The sequence below is a fragment of the Panicum virgatum genome, chromosome 8N (assembly GCF_016808335.1).
Source record: "Panicum virgatum strain AP13 chromosome 8N, P.virgatum_v5, whole genome shotgun sequence".
Lineage (NCBI taxonomy): Eukaryota > Viridiplantae > Streptophyta > Magnoliopsida > Poales > Poaceae > Panicum > Panicum virgatum.
Window position 1 is genome coordinate 47,414,128 of NC_053152.1, and position 17,443 is coordinate 47,431,570.

Here is a 17,443-nt window from a genome sequence, read left to right on the forward strand (position 1 = left end):
CTACATCGGAACCCGGGTGTGGTGATAAATGGGCAAGGGCCGGGTCGCCATCCCCCCAAGGGCGCGTCGTATCATGACCTGGGTACGATGATAAGTGAGCAAGGGTTGGGTCGTCACCTGAATGGCGTGCTACATCTACGCCCGAGTGTAGTGAAAAATGAGCAAGGGTCTTCGCACTTCCCTCGACGGGTGCGAAGGGTAAGAAAGCTAGCCGAGCCAATTAGGATTCATATAGGTAGCTGGAACGTAGGGTCCCTAACGGGTAAGTTGCGAGAGCTAGTTGATGTAGCAATTAGGAGGCGTGTAAATATTCTATGCGTTCAGGAGACTAAATAGAAGGGCTAGAAGGCGAAGGAGGTTAAGGATACTGGCTTCAAGGTTTGGTACACGGGAGCAACTCCGGGTAGGAATGGTGTAGGCATCTTGATTGATAGGAGCCTTAAGGATGGAGTCGTAGAGGTTAGAAGGCAAGGCGACCGGATTATCCTAATCCGGTTGGTAGTTGGAGATTCGGTTTTGAATGTGATCAGTGCCTATGCCCCTCAGGTAGGCCTTAGTGAGAGCACCAAGATGCAGTTCTGGGAAGATCTATATAGCATGATTAGTACCGTGCCTACCAGCGAGAAACTCTTCATAGGAGGAAATCTCAACGGCCATGTGGGTGCGACTAATGTAGGGTTCGAGCGAGTGCACAGGGGTTTTGGGTATGGTAGCAGGAGTCAAGAGGGGGAGGATGTGTTGAACTTCGCGTTAGCCTACGACTTGTTGATAGCGAATACCGTGTTTAAGAAGAGAGAATCCCATCTTGTGACGTTTCGTAGTGGACAACACTCGAGCCAGATTGACTTTATCCTTACTAGGATGGAGGATAGACGTGATTGCTTAGATTGTAAGGTGATACCTGGGGAGTGTGTTGTCCCTCAACACAAGCTTGTGGTGGCGGACTTTCGTCTTCGTGTACGTGTCCACCGGGACAAACGTGCCAAGATTGCGAGAACAAAGTGGTGGAAGCTTAGAGGGGAAGCGGCACAAGCGTTTAAGGAAAGGATGCTAGGTGAGGGGCCTTGGGAAGAAGGAGAAGACGCAGATGACATGTGGCTAAAGATGGCAACATGTGTTCGGAAGGTGGCCTCAGAGGTGTTTGGCGTGAGTAGGGGAGGCAAACAGGAGGGGAAAGACACCTGGTGGTGGAATGACGAGGTGCAAAGGGCTATTAAGGAGAAGAAGGAGTGTTTCAAGCGCCTCCACCTTGACAAGAGTGTAGCCAACATCGAGGGCTATAAATTAGCGAAGAGGGTTGCAAAGCGAGCTGTGAATGTAGCAAAGGGTAAGGCGTATGATGACCTGTATCAGCGGCTAGGCACGAAAGAAGGGGAGAAGGACATTTATAGGATGGCTAGGATCCGCGAGCGGAAGACAAGGGACATCAACCAAATCAAATGCATTAAGGATGGGATAGATCGACTGCTAGTGAAGGATGAGGAGATCATGGATAGATGGAGAGAGTACTTCGACAAGTTGTTTAATGGGGAGAGTGAGGGCCCTACCCTTGAGTTAGATGACTCTTTTGACGATACCAACAGACATTTTGTGAGGAGAATTCAGGAGGTAGAGATCGGGGAGGCTTTGAAGAGGATGAAGGGAGGTAAATCGATGGGCCCTGATGGTATCCCCATTGAGGTGTGGAGATGCCTAGGAGATAGAGCAATAGTATGGTTAACTAAGCTTTTTAATCTCATTTTTCGGTGAAACAAGATGCCGGAAGAATGGAGGAGAAGTATATTAGTACCTATCTTCAAAAACAAGGGTGATGTTCAAAGTTGTACTAACTACCGTGGGATTAAGCTGATGAGCCATACGATGAAGCTTTGGGAGAGGGTTATCGAGCATCGCCTAAGAAGAGTGACAAGTGTGACCCAAAACCAATTTGGGTTCATGCCTGGAAGGTTAATCATGGAGGCGATTTTCTTAATACGACAATTGATGGAGAGATATAGGGAACAGAAGAAGGACTTGCACATGGTCTTCATTGACCTTGCGAAGGCATATGACAAAGTATCGAGAAATGTCATGTGGTGGGCCTTGGAGAAGCACAAAGTCCCAACTAAGTACATTACCCTCATTAAGGATATGTACAAGGATGCGACGACGTTTGTCCGGACATGTGATGGCAACACCACTGACTTTCCTATTAACATAGGCCTACACCAGGGGTCAGCATTGAGCCCTTATTTATTTGCTTTAGTGATGGATGAGGTCACAAGGGATATACAAGGTGAGATCCCTTGGTGTATGCTCTTTGCTGATGATGTGGTGCTAGTTGACGAGAGTAGGGCAGGAGTTAATAGGAAGTTAGAGCTGTGGAGACGCACGTTAGAGTCGAAAGGGTTCAGACTTAGTAGGACCAAAACTGAGTACATGATGTGCGATTTCAGCGCGACTAGGCATGAGGGGGGAGACGTTAGTCTAGATGGACAAGTGGTGGTCCAGAAGGATACTTTTCGGTATTTAGGATCAGTGCTACAAAAGGATGGCGACATTGATGAAGATGTTAGGCATAGAATTTCAGTTGGCTGGTTGAAATGGCGGCAAGCTTCTGGCATCCTTTGTGACAAGAGGGTGCCACAAAAGCTAAAAGGCAAATTCTATAGGACAACAATTCGTCCAGCGATGCTATACGGTGCTGAATGTTGGCCTACAAAAAGGCGACATGTCCAGCAACTGAGTGCAGCAGAGATGCGGATGTTGCGGTGGTTTTGCGGGCACACAAGGAGGGATAGAGTCCGGAACGAAGTTATTCGGGATAGGGTCGGAGTGGCACCAATTGAGGAGAATCTTACCCAGCATCGGCTGAGATGGTTTGGACATGTCCAACGAAGGCCTCCTGAGACGCCGGTGCGTAATGGGGTTCTTGAGCGGGTCGATAATGTAAAGAGGGATAGAGGTAGACCTAAACTGACGTGGGATGAGTCGGTTAAGAGAGACCTTAAGGATTGGAATATCTATAAAGAGATAGCTTTGGATAGGAGCGCTTGGAGAATAACTATCAATGTGCCTGAACCTTGAACTTATTTCTTTCGGGTTTCATCTCTAGCCTACCCCAACTTGCTTGGGAAAAAAGGCTATGTTGTTGTTGTTGTTGTATATATGGCAAACTCTATTATGGAGATCACATTCAATTTCAGTCACCAGTTAAAGTGGCGTGTCCTTTAGTTTTGCCCTAGCTTCCCCTAATTCAGTATGACTATTGTGGAGCTCACCTCTATCGCTCACATTGTGGTCGGTGCTTTCTATAGCCACTCACTAGGAGAGAGTTGTGATTTTTCTTTTTATTTTTCTTTTTGTAGAGAGGGAGAGGGGGAGTTGATTTATCATATGCTAGTCACTTCCAACAAAAATAATAAAACCCAATTAAGTACATGCATGCTCTAAAAACTGAATTCATAAGGACTAGACCATTTAAAATTGTGAGAAATAATCATCATACATGGATCATATACATCATTTTAGCAACATATAATAAACCATACAAACTAAAGCAAATCCAAATAACCTTGTAACTTTGTTCCTTCTCGCTCGTACTATTTTTTTAAGTAAAACATTTTCCTTTTTTTCAGAAAAAACTAGCGATAGTACAAGGCATCAAGAATCAAGTTGATCGGCCATGTCTCTTACACCTTGTTGCCTCATGTAGTTAGTTCACGCATGCACACATACATAGATGTGTACATGTACTTGCGCATCATAGGAACAAAATGAGCAGTTCATACAGGTATGCTTACACATTGGCGCCAAAAAGCAGGGTTACATGCAGCTGTGTATGTGTGCTTGTTGTCTGCTTATATACTGTTCCAATCACTCCTCATCATCAATCTCTCCATGGCCCTTAATACCCTTGGAATTGAGGGGGTGGCGGTGATGCGTACTTGTTGGCCATGATGGGTGGGAGGATGACATCATTAAACGATGGTGGAGGTTGGGATTCCGCTGGTGGTGATGATGTTACTTCTTCTTGCTTTGGCGGGGGTGAGGCGACCGCTGGAGGTGGTGAGCTTACTGGAGCTGGAGGCGGTGACGATGGCTTTACTGGTGGTGGAGGAGAGATAACCGGTGCTGGAGGAGGAGGAGATTTCACTGGAGGTGGGGGAGAGCTAACTGGTGCTGGTGGAGGAGGAGACTTCACGGGAGGTGGTGGAGAGCTAACTGGTGCTGGTGGAGGAGGTGACTTCACTGGAGGTGGTGGAGAGCTAACTGGTGCTGGTGGAGGAGGAGACTTCACTGGAGGTGGCGGCGAGCTCACTGGTGCCGGAGGTGGTGGCGACTTTACTGGAGGTGGTGGTGAGCTGACCGGTGCTGGCGGTGGAGACTTCACCGGGGGAGGAGGTGAGCTCACAGGGGCGGGTGGAGGTGGTGACTTCACCGGAGGTGGTGGTGAGCTGACTGGAGCAGGTGGTGGTGACAACTTCACCACTGGAGGTGGCGAACTCACAGGAGCAGGTGGAGATGATGCCTTAGGCGTAATTGGTGGTGGTGAGCTAACTGGTGTTGTTGGGGGAGAAGACTTCACTGGAGGTGGTGAGCTCATAGGAACAGGTGGAGGTTTCACTACTGGAGGTGGTGAGCTCACAGGTGCAGGTGGAGGTTTCACTACTGGAAGTGGTGAGCTCACAGGTGCAGGTGGAGGTTTCACTACTGGAGGTGGTGAGCTCACAGGAACAGGTGGAGGTTTCACTACAGGAGGTGGTGAGCTCACAGGTGCAGGTGGAGGTGATGCCTTTGGTGTAGGCGGCGGTGAGCTTACCGGTTCAGGTGGTGGTGAAGACTTCACCATAGGAGGTGGTGAGCTGATAGGAGCAGGTGGAGGTGATGCCTTAGGCGCAGGCGGTGGTGAGCTCACAGGAGCTGGTGGTGGTGAAGACTTCACCACTGGAGGAGGTGATGATATCACCGGCGCAGGTGGTGGCGAAGATTTTGGTGGTTTAGGTGGTGAGCTAGCTGGTTCTTGCGGTGGTGATGACTTTGATGGAGGAGGTAGGGTCTCCACTGGTGATGGTGGTGGTTTTGGCTTCTCTGGAGTTGAAGGTGGTTTGGTTGGAGTTGATGGAGAAGTAGGCTTCTCTGGAGTTGAAGGGGGTTTGACTGGAGTTGAAGGGGGTTTGACTGGAGTTGGTGGAGGAGGTGGGGGAGAGACTTGGGGTGACTTCTTCGGAGTCTCTGGAGCCAGCGGTGGTTCGTACTTCACTGGAGGTGGAGAAGCCACCGGTACCGGGGTAGGTGGTTTTTTAGGCGGCGGTGATAACTTTGGAACCAGTGGAGGAGGTGATTTCACGGGTGGCGGTGGTGATGCTACTGGAGCTGGTGGAGGAGGTGATTTCACGGGTGGCGGTGATGATGCTACTGGAGCCGGTGGAGGAGGTGATTTCACTGGTGGTGGTGGTGATGCCACTGGAGCCGGTGGAGGAGGTGATTTCACCGGAGGTGGTGGTGATGCGACGGGAGCCGGCGGAGGAGGTGATTTTACCGGAGGTGGTGGTGAGGCCACCGGAGCCGGCGGAGGAGGTGATTTCACTGGAGGTGGTGGTGAGGCCACCGGGGCGGGTGGAGGAGGTGATTTCACCGGAGGTGGAGGATAGCTCACCGGAGCTGGTGGAGGCGGAGACTTCACGGGCAGGGGTGGTGAGGCAACATGTGCTGGTGAAGGCGGAGACTTGGCGGGTGGCGGCTGTGATGCCACCGGTGGAGGAGTTTCTTTTGCCGGTGACGCGCTTGGAGGCGACTCCGGCTGTGACTTTGGTGGTGGCGCCTTAGGGCGCTCCGGTGTCACCGGGAGCCAGGCCGAGTTCGGCGGTGGCGGAGCAGACCCTGCTGGTACGTCGGGTGATTTTCCGGGTGGGCCCTCCGACTTTGGCGGCGGCGGTTGCCGTGGTGATTTCCCCGGCTCATCTTTGATGGGCGGCGTGGGCGTCGGCGTGGGCGTCGCCGGAGGCACCTTGACCATCGGTGGCTTCTCCGGCAGCTTCGGCGGCCCCGACGGCGTCGGGTACCCTGCGCACACGTGCTTGCTGCAATCGACGGGGCGCGCAAGCACGGGGGCGCACTGCAGCGTCGTCTTCTGCGCCGGCCGCAGCGCGCCGAGGCAGTTGTCCCGGTCGTCGAGGTTGACGAGCGCCTTCTCCGACGGCATGCACGGCGCGGCCTCCGAGTTGAAGAAGTTGAAGGCGAAGCTGAAGTTGACGAGCGCCGGGAGCTCGCAGATGGACTCGTGCACGATGCCCGTGAAGACGTTCCGGGAGCAGTCGAGCTGCTCGAGCTTGGTGATGTTGGACAGCTGCTCCGGCAGCGTGCCGACGAGGGCGTTGCCGCTGACGTCGACGACGGTGGTGTTCTGCAGCAGGCCCATCTCCAGCGGCAGGCAGCCGTCGAGCCTGTTGTTGAGGAAGATGATCTCGTCGAGCGTCCTCGCCATCCGGCCGATGCTCTTGGGGATGCACCCCGTGAGGCCGTTGTTGGCGACGACGACGACGGACGCCGTGGAGTTGCCGAGGTTCTCCGGGATGTGGCCGACGAAGCGGTTGGTGTTGACGAAGATGGCGTCGAGGTCCTTGTCGAAGAGCCCCGGCGGCAGCTCGCCGTCGAAGTCGTTGAAGCGGATGTCGAGGTACTTGAGCGACGACATCTCGAGGCAGACCAAGGGGAAGGGCCCCACGAAGCGGTTGTTGCTGACGTCGAACTCGTGCAGCAGCGACAGCCGCGCCATGCTCTTGGGGATGATGCCGCAGAAGCGGTTGGAGTTGATGTGGAAGAAGGCGAGGTCGGTGAGCAGCCCGAGCTCGGGGGGCAGGTAGCCGGCGATGTCGGCGCCGTTGAGGTCGATGCCGGCGACCACCGTGAGCTTGGGATCGTCCAGCGCCTCCACGCAGACCACGCCGTTGTACTTGCACACGTCGTTGCCGACCCAGTTGGAGGTGAAGCCCTTGGGGTCGGAGTAGAAGGCGCGGCGCCAGGCCTGCAGCGCGATGTAGGCGCGCCGGAGCCGCGGGTTGGGGAAGTTGGCGCCGACGCGGTCGTCGAACTCGAAGTCCGGCGGGAGGTCGCCGGCCTCGCCGCCGCCGGCCTCCTTCATGGCCGCCAGCTGCCGGTGGGCGATGTAGGAGGCCTCCGCGCTGGTCACCGCCTGCACGCTGCACGCCGACAGGCAGGCGCCCAGGAGGAGCAGCGCCGCCGTGAGGCGGCCATCGGGGAGGAGCCGGAGGGGAGGGTCCATGACACGGCCGGGGGGGGGGGGGGGGGGGGGGGGGGGGGGGGGGGGGGGGGGCACAGAGGAGGACCAAGGGCCTGCCTTGGTGGCGTGTTATATGGGGACCAGGGACGGTGGGGAACGACGAGCGGTGGCTGGCTAGCCGGCATTTGCGGGGCCGGCGGGGGAGGAAACGCCCATCGAGAGCGTTCGTGGCCATTGGCCACATGCGAATATGCGACGCGAGCGGCCGCCGGGTGTTTCTCTCTGGCTCGCTTGCATGCTTGTTTCTTGTTTTTTGTTTTTCCTGCATGCATGCATGCGTGTAGGAAAAGCTTGGATTAGCACCATGTCGTTGCTACGGTGTAATACGCATGCATGGATGTCACCTCAAGAATATATACTTGAATTTTTTTTAAAAAAACATTAGATTGATGACATCACCGCACCTACAAAAAAGTGTTTCAGTTTTTTTTTAAAAAAATCCATAATAAATATAAAAAATGGAACATCCAAATTAAGTTTCGGATAGCGACACTTAACTATATTTTGAATTATATTTTAATAGTAGATAATTTTTATTGCTTCGAAGAAATACTTGGATATTGTGAGCAAATAAGTGTTCATCAAATAAAAGATTAAACAATATTTATGCATGCAAGAACAAATCATTCTTACTGTCGAACAAAAATTATATGATGTCAACATAATTAGTATAATAAAATAATAATAATAAAATAAATACAAAAAAATCATAAAAAATAAACAGAAAAAACAAAAAAGTGTACGAACTTTGAGTATATGAATATTGGTAAGAAGAAGCAAACTTTAAAATTTTAAAATTTGATATGAAAAAACTAAAATGTGGTGAAATCAAACTTGCAGAAGCGGTTAGTGTCATCAGCTGTCTTTGTAAATGCATTTCCAGTTGCAGGTAAAGGGATGACCCACCCTTGGAAACGCATTCGTAGATGCGGCTGATGAGCTAGCCCACGCCTAGAAAGTCATTTCCATGTGTGGGTATTGATCTATCCCTGCAAATGCTCACATTTATAGCTGCGAAAAGCAAGAGCGAGCAGTCTACTTCGACCACTAGTATCCCCTACCAATAATGTCATTTAATCTGTTCTGAAAAATGTTTTAAGTAGTATTATCTCTCTGCGCATCATGTTGGTGGCTAGGCTCATAGCCATTCACATTTGTCTCCTTCGACCTCTACGAAGTCCTCATTGCTGAGAGCATGCATGCAACTTCAACAACTTAGTCATTATGCGCAAAAACTCTTACGTTTCAATAACGGTGTCCAGACGCTGAAATAGCCAATCTCCTCAAGATGATGCACGACTGTATGTTACTATGGTTGATCGTATCCTCACACTGGTCTGTTTGTGTAATTGTGAGTTAATTTGGCTTCAATGTTAATACAGTATCCATGGTTGCTCAATTTTTATGAAATGTTTGGATATCATCAGTTCTGTTTCAATATGTGAGATCATAATAAACATAGGTCAATTAGTAGATCCGTCAATCCTAAGCAAAAATAGGTTTGTGAATGGCAATATCTTTTTTTCATCCCAAAATAAATGCCACCGAAACTTAGAACCAACACAATGGATGATCTACGCAAGTGACATCATGGCACATGTTAAGACAAGCATTCTCATTAGAGATAACTGACCATATTGTATAGAAAGTACCTAAAGTTACAATAATACTAGCTAAATTTCCTATAGAGGTTATTATTAACTTACAACATTAAGAAGCATTGCCACCGAACTCATGTTTGTGTTCATCCTAGATAAATGGAACAAATCATTTCATATCTTAGTCATTCATGTATGTTATATATGTACATGCAATTTTTTAATGTTAATTTAGTTTGTCTACAAAGTCATTCATCTGAACCAGAGAGTGCCTACAAACTTATTTTGTTCCATAATTAGCCAAACTTGAATGGTTAATGCCTAACATTCATCAAAACTATAGAACATGGATGTATGCTCGGTGGTAAAGGATCTACAAATTTTATGGATCCGCCTCATAAGAGATGGGTGTCGGTGTTTAGCCGCCAAGCCTGCTCAGGGATACCCTTATCAATAGGATTGTAGGCAAGAGATCGACTAGCTCGGGAACTCGATGGTGCAAGGAACACAAGGATTTAGACAGGTTCGGGCCGCGAGGTGCATAATACCCTACGTCCTGTGTGCTTGCTTGTATTGCCTTAGAGGTTGTATGAGGTTGTGCCCTTATATACTCTGGGGGGGACAGGGTTACATGGAAAGTCCTAGCCAAGTACTGTTGGAGTCTTACTCCGATAAGGTCGGGTAGTTTCCTTGTACTTCAGCTAGTTCTACGCATATTCGTGTAGTTACAATAGAAGTAAGGTACATCCATGAACTATTTCTTATTCTACAACATTCTATGCTATGACCAGCCTCGTTGCTCCGGGTCTGACAATAGGCTCGTATGTTATAGGAAAATATCCTCTTCACCTCCCCCCAACCATTCAAAAAAATCTGTTTTTTCTCACTCAACTATAAAATCAGACATAGTTTCTCCCTCATCTCTTAAAACCAGACACATGACCTCCCTAGCTGTTTTTTATTTTTTATCCTTTTCTTTTACATCTATTTTAGCTGCATCTTTGAGAATTCATAGTAAATCACAAAAATCATAAAATAGAAAATTCAATTTTGTTGGACTCCACATAAGTAGATCTATGCAGTGAACATACGATATGGTATACTTTAGTATAAAATTTTTGCTGTAGCTTTAGATATATATATTTTTATAATTAATTCATAGCTACAGTTTTTGTGGTCCAAGTATGGTGAAATTGTTATAGTGGCTACTCATTACATGCTTGAGTAGTGTAAAAATTTCATGTTCATTGATAATGTATGTCTGAGTTATAGATTTATCTGTATCTACACAAATCTATAACTCAGCCATACATAATTCAATGTATACCTGAGTTATAGATTTGCAACAAAAAAAATGTTCTATTGATTGAGGGACTCAAACAAAATACAAGTGAGACGTAGTATAGGGTTAGGGGGAAAATCACGAGAGTGAAAAGGGGAAAAAATGTAAAAACATGTGATGAATAAAGAAATATTAGTATAGTACTAGCTGTACGGAAGAAAAAAAAAGCCAAGAACCCACCCATCTAGTCGGTTTGGTTAGTTACCCGCGTGTTTGCTGAGTTGTTGAACCGGCCTCCTCCCGCGCGTTTCTCTCTGCCCTCCTCTCCTCTCCCTCCATGCACAGCCAGACGCTCTCTCTCCCCCCTCTTGTCTCTCCTCGTCCCCTTCTCTCTCCCGCCCTGGCCCGATCGATTTCTAGGTGTAAATGCATTTCCAGCTGCTGGTGAAGGGAAGACCCAACCTTGGAAATGCATTCATAGTCGCGGGTACTCATGACTAGAAAGTCATTTCTAGGTGCAGGTCTAGATCTATTTCTGCAAATGTTCACATTTATAGCTGTGAAAAGTAGAAATGAGCATTCTACCCATCCTTAGGAATGTTTTATGTAGTATTATCTCTCCGTTCATCATGTTTGGCTAGCCTCGTAGCAATTCACATTTGTGTCTCCTTCGACCTCTACGAAGTCCTCATTCCTGAGAGCATGCATGCAACTTCTACAAACTTAGTCATCATGCGCAAAAGCTCCTACGTTTCATTAATGGTTCCAAACGTCGAAGTAGGCAATCTCCTCAAGATGAAGCACATTATCAACATAAGTTAATTTGTAGATCTGTCAATCCAAATTCCAAACATGCACGCACATTAGTTGTCTAGATATATTTCTTCAAACCTTATCATTTTTGTTAAAGTTAATAAATTGCTGAATTTGATTGAATTAGCATGACGTTACTACCTATATTAGTGCAAGTACAAATAATAAACAAGAGCTGATGCTGAAACTGGAGTGGAACTCTATACGATAACAATCTATAGTATTGTATACTACTCATGCCGAAATTTCAACTTTAGTTTTTTATGCCTAAAATAGGTTTGTGAATGGCCATATCTTTTATTCATCCCATAATAAATGCCACTGAAACTTAGAACCAACACTATATGATCTGCGTGAAGGGACGTCATGGCGCATGTTAAGACAAGTATTCTCATTAGAGACAACTTCAAGATCATGTTTTCACTTTTCATAAGTACAACTTACGGTAACCCTTCCTACCTGGTTGTTTCAAAAAAAAAAAGTTACAGTAACCCTAGCTAAATTTCCTATAGAGGTTAGTATTAATTTACAACATTAAAAGGCATGGCCACTGAACTCATGTTTGTGTTCATCCTAGATAAATGGAACAAGTCATTTCATGTATGTTATATATGTACATGCAATTTTTTTAATGTTAATTTAATTTGTCTACAAGTCAGTCATCTGAACTAGAGAGTGCCTAAAAACGTATTTTGTTCTATAATTAGCCACAACTTGAGCTGTCAATGCCTAACACTCATCTGAACTGGCACGCATGCAGATGGTAAATGCTCTACAAATTTTATAGATCAGCCTCAAAAGAGATGGGCTCATATGTTATATATCTTTGAGCAAAAGATAATTAAGGGTTTGGTTGGATTATGAAGGGGTAGAATCATTTTTGCAAAGTAGATATTGTGGTCCCTCAACTTAGCCCTAAAACACAATTTCCATCCCTTAACTTTCAGATCTATCAATCTTACTCCCTCAACTTTTATTTTTGGATCAAACTTGTCCTTATGTTGATACGGTGCTCCATACTAGTATGAAATTTATGCACAAAAGTCCTTTATGCCCTTGACTCTTTCCTACCCTCCTCAATTTCTATTGACACGATGCAACATAATTTACTTTGATCGGCAATTTCTTGGTCAATCAAGTGACATTAATGTGAAATTTGGACATTGATCGCTATGCGCATTACTATAGAAAATAAGATGACAAGAACATTATGACCAAGTAAATTCCTGAAAATGAAGGAAATTATGGAGATGGAGAAGGAGGAGCACAGGGAAAAAGAAAATTTCGCATCAGGGTTTTGAAATTCGTTTGAGAAAAAATTTCGGACATGGCTGAAATCAGCGAATTTCACGAAATTTCGGCCGAAATTCATTTTTAGACTATTTTTAAAAATACTTTTAAATATATTTAAATTATTATTTCCGAAATTTTGAAATTTCGGAGGGGCCGAAATCAGCGAATTTCGCCGAAATTTCGGCGAAATTTTGAACACTGTTTCGCATTATTCGTGTATTGGCATGAGGAGTGCATGATTCTTTTTCCTACCCTAACCTAGCCACATGAGGAGTGCATGCACCCTTGCAACAAAATGGTCTATCGAGGAACTCAAACAAAGTACAAGTGACATAGTATAGAGTTAGACAAAAAAAAAGCAGAGAGTAAAAAAAGAAAAAAAAACGTGATAAATAGAGAAATAGCAGTATAGCACTAGCAGTAGGAAAGTGAAAAAAAAAAACAAGAACCTATCTATATGATCGGTTTGGTTAGTTACCCACGCGTTTGCTGAGTTGCGGAACCGGCTTCCTCCCGCGCGTTTCTCTCTGTGCCCTCCTCTTCTCTCCCTCCACGCACAGCCAGCCGCTCTCTCTCCCCCCTCTTCTCTCTCCTCGTCCCCTTCTCTCCCGCCCCCGCCCGATCGACCCAAGAACGGCCGATTTCGCCGGTTCTTGGCTCGATCCCTCCTCCGCCTCCGCCTCCGCCTCCTCCTCCTCCTCCTTGCAACCGATCGATCGCCTCCTGCTCGTCCTCGCCATTAAACATCACCGATCCCTTCGTCGCCGTCTCCCGGCAAGCAGGCTCCCGGTCTCGCCGCCTCACGGAGAAGGAAAGAACAGCTAGCAGGTTACATGTTCCAAGCATCGATCGTCGAGCTCGCGCGATTCGTTTGCTCGGTGCTGGAATCGTCCGGAGAACTCGATCGTCGTGGAGGATCGGACGACGGGCGGCGTTGCGATTGGCGGCGGAATTAGGCCGGCCGGCGTGATCTTCCGACGAGGAGGGAATTAGAATCGCGATCTCCGGCCGGCGGCGATGGGGAGGGTCAAGCTGAAGATCAAGAAGCTGGAGAACAGCAGCGGGCGGCAGGTCACCTACTCGAAACGGCGGTCGGGCATCCTCAAGAAGGCCAAGGAGCTGTCCATACTGTGCGACATTGATCTCATCCTCCTCATGTTCTCGCCCTCGGGGAAGCCGACCGTCTGCATCGGCGAGAAGAGGTACGTGATCCCTGAATTGTTTGGTGCTGATTTTCTTCTAGGTTTCCGCCTTTCCGGCTCACATTTTCGTGTATGTCCTGCAAAATTCTTATGAACATGACTCACTTTCTGTTCTGAATTTAACATTTGGGTTGGTTAGTTTTTTCATTTTTTAACAAACCAAGATAACAATGATAAGAAGTGATTTATAATTATATATGAATGTCTTTTTTCTGTTCTGAATTCTCTCCATACTATTAGGTTTCTTTTTGAAATGTCAATCTGCTTGACGAATTTATTCTGTTCAGAAAATCCTTGCCTAGGTAGTTGAATGTTTTTTGTTAAACAAAAGAAATCAAATGGCATTTTGAATTGTTAATCATGCTTGCATGTCTTGCTTGATACATTCTTCTGTTTGCAGCAACATTGAGGAAGTCATAGCAAAATATGCGCAGCTTACCCCTCAGGAAAGGGCTAAAAGGTAGTTCGTGTGCTGTTAATCTTCTAAGCATATGCAGTTGATTGCTGAAAATATACTATTGCTAACTGGCAATCATTTCCTTCCTCTGAACAGGAAATTGGAGAGTTTAGAAGTAAGCGGTCTCAACTAATAGATTTGTCCACGCAGTTATCTTACCATCACACTTTTTCAGAATGACCTCAATGATCTGCTTTGCTGTTCTCAAAAGGCCCTGAAGAAGACTTTCAAGAAGCTAGACCACGATGTAAATATTCAGGACTTCTTAGGCTCTGGGTAATTCTGCCGTTTTAAATACAGAAAGAAACCTCATGGTAGCAGAGATACCCAATTGCCAAGATTGTTACTCACACTCTGTCTCTGAATATGTTGCAGGGGTCAGACAGTCGAGGTATAGCACAACGAATCGACAACTAGCTAGGACGAGCAAGTTCTGTAATTTCTTTCTTCTTTCCTCCTGTTTCTAATGCTGTTGGGTTCAACAATTTGACAGGAGTTGTCAAGCCATATCGGTTCATTGCAATGTCAAATGGCAGACGTTCAAAAGCGCCTCAGGTGAATAGCATTAACTCACTCAAGAAGCATAACATATTCTGCTCACTATTCTGTAAATGCTATATGGATGCATATCTGCTGAAATCTTCCCATTTAGTGCTGGCTTGATTGTTCACTTAAGTGCATTATCATAAAAACAATGGGCAAAAAATGAGAGAAGTGTAACAGCAGGGCGATTTGTTCTTCAGTTATTGGGGTGATCCTGAGAAGATTGAGAATATCGATCACATAAGAGGAATGGAGCAATCACTCAAAGAATCTCTTAACCGCATCCGAATCCATAAAGTAGGCATCCCTAGCCTTCTAGTTAATTTCTTAACTTCGCTTTCAATGTATGATATCTCAAGTATAAATGTAAGTCAGGTACTGCCACTGCCACTGTAAGTACAAATTTCAGTACTGTCAATGTTGTCACTTGATAATCCTAACGTTTGCATTGATTTGGGCCTCTCAGGAGAACTTCGCAAAGCAACACCTGATCGGCCTGCAGTGTGCTGCTGCTCAGGTAACGAGATTCAGCTTCAGACTTACTAGAGGTTTTTCAGGCGCATATCAAAGCCTTTTCAGGTTCAGATGTCTGATAACGATGTGTCTTCCTACCACTTTTCAGTTCCAGACCGACATGCAGTTGCCTCTGGGACTGACCGGTGACCCGGGCCCTTCGTCGTGGTTTCAGAACGGCGGTGCTGATGGGCAGCAAACAATGATGCTACCAGACGACTCCGGCCTGCTTCATCAGAGGTGAGCTCAAGTCCAAAACTGCGCATTGCTCATGCTCACTCACTCAGTTACCTGCCATGCTCTCCTCTCCTGAACTGAACTGTTCTAACTGACGAGCAAGCTGTTGTTCGCACAGGGACATCGGTTGCTCGACGAGCACGTCGCTGCAGAGCTACCCGGGCTACTTCAGCATGAGCAAGCAATCGACGGACACCGGCGGCGGCAGCGAGCATGGGCAGCCGGCGGTGCACCAGCAGCCGCCGGACTTCGGCCAAGCCGAGTGCCTGACGCACCTGGGCGCACAGTTCCCGTACACGCCCTTCGACACAAGCCTCTTCAACGAAAGGATGTTCAGGCCGGACGCCATGGAGCTGCACGACGGCAGTGCGGGCATCGACTTCGGCGGCGGCCACTTTGGCATGCCCAGGCCCGGCGACGAGGCAAGCTTCCAAAACTGGGCATCGGCAGCATGCGGCGCGGCCATGTTCGACCACCATCAGCAGCAGCAGCATCACCAGCAGCAACAGCCATCTTCTGCACAAGTGAGTTCCATGTCCGAGCTCATGCAAGTGCCCGTACACAAGAACGACTTGCATTTGCCATTACTGTAAGGAATTATGCAGCTGAAAATGATCCTTTTACCTCTGCATTTGATCTAAAAGTTTTAGCCTCTTGTCCAGTACCATGAGTCCATGACTGAATTTTTGTTTATCATCTCACCTCTGTCAAACTGTTTAGAAATTTCGTTCTTTTCTAATTAACAACATACTGTTAGATTAACAAACTTTCTTATCGAACAATTATGTGATTTCTTCTTCTGCATTTGATCTATATATTTTGGCCTCCTGTTTAGGGCCATGACTGAATCTCTGACCATCATCAGATTCCTGCAGCAACAACTCTAGCACCTGCCTCGTTCGATCACGCCGCTGTTAAGCAAGATCCCTCTCAGCACCAGCAAGTCATGATCTGATGATCCTATGGCGACACCAGAACTAATTTTGCTCCCCGAAAGGCGCTATCGCACTTAAATCACTAAATTAATCAGCAGTGCGAAATGTGCTGGAAATATTGGTGTATAGGGAAATTGTCAATGTAAAGTATATATTGATTGTAGCCAATTCTTTCTTGTATGTATGAGTTCATCTATTATGTAAACTGCGGTATAGCTTGCCGTAAAAGAATTGGGCACTTAGTTTCAAGGCATTCATTCTTTGTGTAAAACCAAAAAATAATAATGGGCTAAAAAAATGAATAGAACACAAGAAGTGTATTTCTTGCAGCATCATGGTTTATTGCTGGATGTGCAAATCCTCATAAAAAAAACTCGGCCGGGTGGGGAAAGACCGCCCCACCGGTATTAAGCTAAGAAGAAGCCTCGGCTTCCCCGACCGAGAAAATCCCCGAACCCCAGCCCCGCCCTGACACTGGGAACCGTAACCCCTGGGAATTGCCTGGGCCATACACGGTCCTCAGGCCGACCTGGGCCGGCTCTTAACCAATGCTTTGGCACACGGGACCGGCAAGATGATTTTTTTAACCACAGCCTGAAATTCGCTCCCATGGGGATTCGAACTCAGGACCTGTGGAGTGCCGCTCGAGTGTCTTAATGAAGTGCATCTAGGCCGATAGATGCTAATGGTAAGTTTCGGTGATTAATGGCAACCGTATGCGACTAACGTATGTTTTGAAGGAAATATTAATGATTAGTTAAGTCTCATATGGAATGTGAAAAGAGACCCCTCAATTCGGAACAACCATGCGTGCCAAGGACTCTTTTCTAAAGATTAAGGACCTTTCTAGTCTCAAGTGTCATAAGGAGATGAAGGACACTTGATTTAGATAGGGTTTATAGTTTTTAGTTCTTGACCGTACTATTAAGAGGGGTTCATGAGTTAGTAGCTTGATCAAAATTAAGTTGGCCTTAGAAATCATGCACACTCGCTCAAAAACAGCCCAAGATGGTCAATAGAAATCAACACAACACTTGGAAGAAGAAACAATCAAAGTCACGGTCGAATCCAAGTCAACTCAGCTGAAAACAAAGAAAAACAGCAGCACCGGTTAAACCGGTGCCCCTAGCATCGGAGCATCCGATGCTTGCCGGAAGTTCCGACGCCCTGTCGGACTATCTCTCTGGATGCCAGCAGATATCAAATCAGAAATCCCTATAGCACCGGTTGAACCAACGGTTCAGAATCAAAGCACCGGTGCATTAGATGTGCCTTGTTCCAGAGAGCA

General features: G+C 47.0%; 2 protein-coding genes and 1 pseudogene across 2 annotated transcripts; 2 read left to right on the forward strand and 1 right to left on the reverse strand.

Moving 5' to 3' along the window:
- LOC120685952 lies at positions 1–2,205 on the forward strand (annotated as a pseudogene).
- Positions 2,206–3,886: 1,681 nt separating this feature from the next.
- On the reverse strand, positions 3,887–7,264 carry LOC120685165 (pollen-specific leucine-rich repeat extensin-like protein 3). The gene is made up of 4 exons (XM_039966990.1): positions 5,767–7,264; positions 5,309–5,659; positions 4,670–5,118; positions 3,887–4,510 (listed from the first exon to the last, which is right to left on the reverse strand). The coding sequence occupies exons 1-4, from the start codon at positions 7,262–7,264 to the stop codon at positions 3,887–3,889; spliced, it is 2,922 nt and encodes a 973-aa protein (XP_039822924.1).
- Positions 7,265–13,285: 6,021 nt separating this feature from the next.
- On the forward strand, positions 13,286–15,813 carry LOC120685166 (agamous-like MADS-box protein AGL65). The gene is made up of 10 exons (XM_039966991.1): positions 13,286–13,470; positions 13,871–13,930; positions 14,024–14,042; positions 14,139–14,203; positions 14,303–14,318; positions 14,421–14,482; positions 14,671–14,767; positions 14,937–14,987; positions 15,093–15,223; positions 15,339–15,813. Exons 1-10 carry the CDS (start codon positions 13,286–13,288, stop codon positions 15,811–15,813), a joined length of 1,161 nt encoding a protein of 386 aa, XP_039822925.1.
- Positions 15,814–17,443: the final 1,630 nt, after the last annotated feature.